General features: G+C 35.2%; 1 protein-coding gene across 2 annotated transcripts in view; it reads left to right on the plus strand.

Annotated features, from left to right (window-relative positions):
- The window catches only part of TRIM33 (tripartite motif containing 33), a 157,443-nt gene extending 149,203 nt beyond the window's left edge, over window positions 1-8,240 (plus strand). The window contains exons 16-20 of one of the 2 annotated variants that reach the window (XM_027860377.1): window positions 708-831; window positions 2,050-2,124; window positions 3,793-3,945; window positions 5,443-5,493; window positions 5,573-8,240. In XM_027860377.1, the coding sequence (XP_027716178.1) occupies window positions 708-831; window positions 2,050-2,124; window positions 3,793-3,945; window positions 5,443-5,493; window positions 5,573-5,785 (616 nt within the window). In that variant the 3' untranslated portion in view covers window positions 5,786-8,240. The remainder of the gene's footprint in view (window positions 1-707; window positions 832-2,049; window positions 2,125-3,792; window positions 3,946-5,442; window positions 5,494-5,572) is intronic. The other variant, XM_027860378.1, reaches the window with a different exon arrangement.
- Window positions 8,241-8,521: the final 281 nt, after the last annotated feature.

Here is an 8,521-nt window from a genome sequence, read left to right on the forward strand (position 1 = left end):
ACCAGAATGCTGGAATTTTAGGATTTTGTTATTGGAGACAGAGATAGTATTTGGTAAAGTTCTGCAGCTGCCACATAAATAGGTTTCTATACATTAACAGTATCATCCCACTCTAGTAAGCACTGATGCCAAGCCATACTCTCTTCAGAGATAACGAATTAGAATCAGACATTTAAGTTTAATATGAAATCCTGACAAAAACAAATGAATTGTTATGATAAAGTAAAAGATAGCATTCCCCATCCAGTTAGGAGACAGTACAGATAGGTGCTCTTCACTCTATGTCACTATGCATTCCTGAAAATCTATTTGAATTAGTTCTGTAAGTTGAATTCTGATTTCATATACAAGGGGAACATTCTATTTTTTTTCCCTTAATAGTATTTTGTTTTTTTCAGTTACATGTAAAGATAGTTTTCATTCATTTTTGCAAAATTTTGAGTTCCTTATTTTTTTCCTTCCCCAAGATCACAAGTAGTCTGATAGAAGTTATACATGTACAGTCATGTTAAACATATTTCCACATTAGTCAGGAACATTCTATTTAAAGAAACCTGCATTGAACCATTTTGAAAAGCAGTTGATTCTTTTATGGTGTCATTAATTATTCCCTCTTGTGTCTCTGGGGCATATTCACATAAACCTATGGGAAAGAGTTAATAAAGTCATCTTGAGAACTTAGACTGATTATGTGTCTCCCTCTGTAGTGGAGAATGGATTTGCACATTTTGCAGAGATCTTGGGAAACCTGAAGTTGAATATGATTGTGACAATTTGCAACACAGCAAGAAGGGAAAAACTGCACAGGGCTTAAGCCCCATGGACCAAAGGGTAAGTGCCAAATAGTCGGTTTGTCATTATGACTTTAACAAGATCTGCCTACTTGGCACTTCTTGGTAATAAACACTCAGCTCACACAATTTTCACTAAAGGGCTAGTCTTGAATTTGGAAACTTAAGGTATTGGATGGTTTAATTTACATGAAGTCTCTTGTGTCAGTGTTTCTAGTAAGTAGCTAGTATTTGAAGATAGAAGATAATATTTAGTTTATATGATAACCTACTTTTTGAAGAAATATTTGATCACTTAGCCATAGTAAAGTGGATTTCATTTGAGGATGTTAGTTATCTTAAGTAGTAAATTGTGAGGATAATTCCCAAAGAATTTGCCTTTCATCTGGATACTAAGAAGAAAATTTCTGGCCCCTCAAGCCAGTAAGAAATCTGTATGCAAGAATTTTATATTAATTCTCATGTGATAGTATGACTATTATAATATCTCAGTAATCTATGTATAGATAGTTTATAGCAAATTTTTTTATCCCAAATTGATGATTTTTGGTCACTGGGCATGCTGCCTTCTGCTAATGGGTGCTATGTGTTCATTTTAATATTTGCTGTAGCGTATCATAGAAGGTAAAAGAATTGGTTGCATCCTCCCACCCAGAATAAAGTGTTCTGCAAAGTCCATTATTGAGCAATTAAGGAATTGTACTTGACTCCCTTCCATTTGTTTATTAATTAACCAAAAGTTGACTTAGAAATATGTCTTGAGATGCCAAAGGCATATAATTTTAGCAGCAACCTTTAAGAGAGTTAGTTTCACTTCATAGCCTTTTATTTTCTATCAGATCTATCTTTTGAAGAAGACATTGTGGTTTGGCAGAAAGAATACTAGATTTGGAGTCAGAGAACGTGGGTTCAAGTTTAAGCTCCTCTTAGTATCTGTATGAGTTTAAACAAATCACTTCATGGTTTTCTCTTGTGTAACATTATGGGGTTGAATTAAATGATCTCTTTTCATCAAGTTCATCCAAATCTAAGTTCTCAGTTTATGTCAGATGACCTGGAGATTAAAGACTATCATTTAGATCCTTATTCATAATAATTCTGATGGGAAATGAGGTAGGTTTCCTTGAATGCATAAACTATTCTTAAAAACAGTTTATGAAAAGTGGATTAAGATTGTTCAAATTCTAAAGAATGCCTTATTAGAAGAAAAAGATAATTCACAAGTTTTCTTTCTGTACCTTTTTTACGGGGGAGCCAGAAATGTGAACGTCTACTGCTTTACCTCTATTGCCATGAACTGAGTATTGAATTCCAGGAACCAGTCCCTGTTTCGGTGAGTTGTCTATCTTTAATTCTCAGCTTTGATGAGCTGTCCTTAAAAGGACAAAGATTTTATTTAGAGTTTAGAATTTGGCAGAATGACAATAAAATTCATTTATTAAAACTTCATGTGTGGTATTCAGACTCCTATTCATGTGATTTTTTTTTTTTTTTATTGAATTCCAAATTTAGAAGTTATGAAAGTCCTAGGAAGGCTAGTTCACAGGGAAGATCATTGGATTGAAAGTCATGTAATCTGGGTCCTGGCCATAGCTTTGCCTTTAACAGCAAAACTATGTAACTTCTCTGTGCCTCAGTATAAATAAGACGGTTAGACTAGTGATTCCGTGACACATTCTGTTTCTAGGTGTTGAACTTGAAAAGAAACTAGGCTAATAAAATTGAATTACCAATGCTACCCCTGCTGATTGTTTGGACTGCTCCCAGAAATACCATAATGAGGACATTATCATGAAAGAAATAGTAACTATGGGAGATTTTGAAGGTTCATTTTGTTTCATCTTTAAAAAAAAAGATTCTTTTATGTGAGATAAAAGTTTTATAATCCTATTACTAGATTCAGGCCAAGGGTGTTCACTGTAGTACAGTTCAGGTTATATTGCTCTGGGTTCTTGCATTTAAAAAAAAACAAAACCATTATCTGTCAATTAATGAGTGGAATTATAGGCTAGCAAAAAGAGTACTAGGCCAGAAATAGGGGTTGGGTGACCTAAGTTCCAATCCACGACTAACAGTGGGATACTGGACAGGTTACTTAATTACTTTAAGATTCAGTTTTTCTTACCTGTAAAATTCAGATTGAAATACCTTTAAGGTCTTTTCAAATTCTAAAATTCCATGTTGGCTACAAATCGTTGATTATTCCAAAATTGTGTGATGCTACACTTTTTTTTAAATTCTTAAATTTAATATGAGAGAGGAAAAAAGTAAAATCATAAAAATTAAGCTTAGAAGTCACACCGAGGAGGTTTTTGTTCCTTGTAAACAATAATATTCCCATGACTTCCAGATGGTATGAAAGTACTTCTTTGCAGTGTATGGATGCTGTAGAAGAGGATAGTGATTTTATTTCTTTTTTGGTCACTGTCCTATTTAAACGGTTTGTCTCTGTTAAATTATTAAATACTAGAGTAGCAAATTTAACCAAAGGTAGAGACCAGAATTTGTAAGTGTTGTTGACAAAGAACCATAGCAAATACAGATTTCTGTGTTATTTCTGTGAAAGTTTTCCCCTTTTGCTGGTTGGAACACCTTCATATGACCATGTTGCTGTCAGTATGATTTGTAATGGCAGTCTCTTCCTTCACATTTGCTCAGGCTTTATCTGTTGCTTTCATGAGCCATTTGTGATCCTTGATCAGCAGGTTGTCTTATATTTGTTACTTATATATATTGACATAAAGTATGTAATACCTAGATGTTGAGTGACTCTTAAACCACAAAGAGCTCATTCTATCAAGGATTTGCCATATACTCATTACAAGAATGTCTTTTTTGATTGGATTAAAGTGGAAGGGTTTTAAAACATTTGTTCTACAAACTCAGCCATTTGTCTTCAGGACTCAAATTTCCTAACTGAATAGCACATCTTTTCAGTCTTTGAATAGCATAATATAACTAGGGAATTATTTAATTCTATCTCTCTTTTTTTTTCTTCCAGATACCAAACTACTATAAAATTATAAAGAAACCAATGGATTTATCCACAGTGAAAAAGAAGCTTCAAAAGAAACATTCCCAACACTACCAAATCCCCGATGACTTTGTGGCAGACGTCCGGTTGATCTTCAAGAACTGTGAAAGGTTTAATGAAGTATGTTAGCTTCCAAGATGTAGAGCCTTAGGTTTTTCAAAAAGTTCTTTCAAACTCAGAAAAACAATCAGTTTTTGAAGTTTTAAAATATACCTCATTAGAACTAATAAGTGGATATTTCACCATTTCTAAATAAGAAAAAGATTTCCTGATTAGTTAAAAGTTTTGGTTTTTTTTGTTTGTATGTTTGTTTTTGTTTTGTTACCAGAGTCCAAAGGTAGTCAGTGTTTTCTGAGGTTCTGATGAGACTTTTTCAAATCCATGGAAGACATTGAGAAAGTAAGCCTTCTAAGTAGCCTACTTTAAGTAGAAATTCAGAAAGATTCCTAATATAGTTGAAATTATCTATGCATATGTAATTAAGTTTTAGTCATTTTCAGACTTGCTCACAGAGAGCAATCAGTCTACCCTTGATGTTCAATATTTTGTCTTCTCTGGCTGTAGACTAAGAGTAGAACATTGATAATGAATTTTCTAGGCCAGCATTGCAGCTCTGCTGAGAGCTTACTTTATTAGGCCTTTTATGAAAGAACAAAAGTTATCTTTCTAGTCCTGGAGAAAAAAATATGGTGGAGACCTCTGTCACAGAAACTAATTTTGTGTTGGCTGTGGAGAGAAGAGTCCTGTTCTCTTCAGGAAAGGCCTTATCAAGATGGGGGAGTGGTAACAGATGGAGAGAGGGGCTCTACTTCGGAAGTATTCTTGTCCTCAGATTCCAGGACTTCTTCTAGAATTGTTGGTTCTGGGTTCTCTGTGATTCCATATGAGTCCCATTTAATGTCCATGGAGATATATACTGCTGCCTGTGGATTTTTATTTGTCCACTACCTCAAACAAAAATGAGGAAATGTGAGAAATAGATTTCTTGGGTTTTTTTTATGTTATAGTGTGACTGGGATCAAGGCAAAGGACAGTACTAAGATAATTGCAATAAAATCTCACTCATTTGGGAATAGAATTGGTAAAAAGAATGATTTAAAGTTTTTGGGGGTTTTTTAAGAGTGAAATTCTTTTACCTCCAGTATGCATAGTAACACAGACTAATGACTGGCAAAATGATGCCAAAGAGGTCCTACTATACTTATTTAGTAAATAAAATAGTCCTTGATCAGCATGTTCTGCATACAAATGAATATTGCTAAAGTGATTTTTTAAAAGGGCTGGAAAATAGTTTTCTTAAGCAGGTTAACCATTTCTTCTATAACCTTAGTCTTTGCTTTTTGGTCCCTTTTTTCCTAGATAGTGCACAGGTACTTCAGCTCAGCCCCTACCCTAATTATTGCAAATTCTGAATTAGTGGGGTTTAAAGTAATAAGGTTTTGCTGTGGATTTAGAAACAGAACCTTATGTACGTTCTGTTGAATTTTTTAAAGCAATTGATCAGTCACAGCAATCTGTTCTCCTTTTATGGCTGACTTTAGTCACCAACCCTATGCAGTCTCATAACTTTAGAAAGGATTATAATTTCCCTTTTTTTGACTCTGGTATCCTTTTTAGATGATGAAAGTTGTTCAAGTTTATGCAGAAACACAAGAGATTAATTTGAAGGTAAGCTTTTCAGACCATGCACACTTGGTGAAGGGACGTGCATTACCAATAGGTAAATGTTCCTATCTTTTGTTTGCAGGCTGATTCAGAAGTAGCACAGGCAGGGAAATCAGTTGCTTTGTACTTTGAAGATAAACTCACAGAGATCTACTCAGACAGGACCTTCCCGCCTTTGCCAGAATTTGAGCAAGAAGAGGATGATGGTGAGATAACTGAGGACTCTGATGAAGACTTTATCCAGCCACGCCGAAAACGCCTAAAATCAGATGAGAGACCTGTACATATAAAGTAGAATGACACCATGGACCTAAATAACATTGTAAAAACTTAATTTAAGTGTTGCTGGAACATCCCGCCTACGGTGGCCACCTCCTTGAAGAAGCTGGTAGCTTGCTTTTAGACAGTATTAGATTGAAAAATGTTTGGACAGAAAACACATTCTTGTCAAAAAGAGGGGACAGCTTTGTTGCAGACATAAAAGAAAAACAATTGATTTGAAGTTCCCTGTTCTTCCCGAAGAGGACGGGTCTCCGTGTTCTCACACTTAGAGATGGGCGAATATTGGTGATAATGTGTGGTTTAGATTGGTGTAGGATACTGGCTGTACAGGTAAATAATTTGAGTCATGTTGCTTGATAATTTTTCTCTTAGGACTGGACCAGCACAGTTACTAAATCAAATTATTCCCAATACTGGGTTCTTGTCTAGTTAAAGTGAAAGTAGCATTGCTCAAATTTTCCTCTAATATGGACTCAACATTGAATCATGACTTTCAATCAATTAGTTTTTCTCATTTGAATGTTTTTGGGCCTAACTTTCTATGTTAGTTCAGAAAACCAACCTGGTTCTCATAGCTAGATGTAGGAAATTCAACCTTCACTCACTTGTTGGTCAGTCTTCCCAGTCTACTGAATTAGTGAGTAGCAGTAGCACTGGGGCCAGTGAGGTGAGCCTGAAAAAAGATGGCAGTTCTTCATTAGTGGATCATGTATATTTATAATAGAGTCCTATCCAGAAACACACTCCCACACAATCGCACTTCCCAGGTTAACTCATTTGATTGTATTGTTGCCCCCATGAAACAGGCAGAATGTTTGTTCCAAAATTAATTTAGTCTCATGTGCATTTAAATTTGAGTCTGAGAAGGTAACTACTGGCAGTCATCCAGTCTTCCTTCATATCAGTTTTCTGATAGACCACTATTGGCAAACAATAATCTGTCAACTACCAAATGTGTAAAATTTCCTGTATTTCACTTTGTCTTATTTGTAAATAGTGAACTGAAACTTCTGGCAGATCGGCAACATTTGCTGAGCCTGTTTTTTAAGCTAATGTGTATTCTTACTAATGTTCCTATCGAGAATGGATTTGTAATATATGCTGTCTATTTCTAACATCACATTCATATTTTGAGGTTCTATCTTATTTTAACAGAGAACAGACTTCTCAAAGCTTTCTTCAGAAACAGCTTGTGAATGAAATGTCTAAAAGATTATCACAAAACCGGTGGGTTTAGATTCCTTGTCAGTCCACCAAGTGGGACATTTGCATGGCTCCCCACTGGGGATTTAAAGGCCATGAAGAGGGTTAGGAGTCAGAGCCTGAAAATCAGCCAGTCCCCACTTGAATGGTCCTTGGAGTAGACCCACCTCTGCTACCCTGATCACAGCATTACTAGGCAGGTAAAGCAACTTTACTCTGGAATGGTTCATTTTTCTTCTCTCCATTAGTAATGCTTAGATCCAAGACATGTGTAATTTAGCCCTTATACAGGCTTCTCTTTTGTTAGGAAGAACATTTTAAAGTCCTACTTTTGTTTGGACAAATTAGACCGAAATACGGTGGCCAAAATAAAAGAATGTGCTATTAGATATTTTCTCAGACATAGCAGATTTGTGGCAAACCTTTTGCCTTTTTTTTTTTAAATATACATTCAGCATGAGTAGTTCATACAGTATAGGCCATTCATAAGATGAAATTATTTGACTTAACTGTACTGTAGAAATAAATATTTTAGCTCATTTTGAACCAACAAAAACACTCTAAAGAAATGCTTGTACAAAATTCCTTTGGGTTGTTTCTTTTATTTACCATGGGAAGAAAAGCAAATAACCTTGAGGCCTTTCTAAAATATTAAAACAGAGTGGAGTCCATAAGTGCTAGTTTGACTCACCTCCCTGTATAATGTTATTCCAGACCTTCCTGTAAATTGAATTAGAAAAGAGGCATTAAAATATTTTAGAATTTCACTCAAGTTTGCAGAGAACAGTTTTTCTCTGAAAGTAGCTACCTTTTTTACTTGAAAGAACTTTTCTCTTCCTCTGAGTCCTTCATCCTTTCTTTCCCTTCTACCTCCTCCCTTCTTTATCACTTTAAAATGAGTGGAAAAACACATTTGTTGGAAGATCTTTTAGGTCAGGAGGGTGACCAATAACCTTTTAGGGAGGGCAGGGGTGCTTTGTGTCCTGACAAGGGCTGTGCCTTTGCTTTCCCTTTCATGACTCTTCATTATTGTCCCATCAGCACAATCTGTCTTTTTAGAAAAGAGGGAATTAGCAGTTTTATATTCTGTTTGTTTTCCAATATTTGTATCCTTGGGAAGAGGGGTAGAGATAAGGCAAGTTTGGTTCTTAAAGACCATGTTAGAAAGAAATTCTTCAAATCATTTGAAATTTGATGTACAGAAAACCTTATTGCTTCTCTAGTAGCCATTCACTGTTGAGCAAATAAACTGAAGGTCACAAGTATTCACTTTGGACTTAGTTGAATTTTTTCCTTACATGGTATACAGAATATAAGCTCTGATAAGAAGGTTATTTCATTTGAGTATCCTATGTTATACTGTGGCAGTAGCATTGGACCTTGTTAATATAAATTCTCTTGGTAGCCAGGAATTTTGCATGTTTTCCTATTAAGTTGCAACTGAAGAGCAACTTTGAACATAGAATAACAATGGCAGATGTTGGGGGTTATTTTGGTTTATTTTGGAAGCCTCATGTCCTTGTCTTTCTCAAGAGTTTCAGTATTT

This window comes from Vombatus ursinus, unplaced genomic scaffold, assembly GCF_900497805.2.
Source record: "Vombatus ursinus unplaced genomic scaffold, bare-nosed wombat genome assembly UNPS02014179.1, whole genome shotgun sequence".
In the NCBI taxonomy this organism is placed as follows: Eukaryota; Metazoa; Chordata; class Mammalia; order Diprotodontia; family Vombatidae; genus Vombatus; species Vombatus ursinus.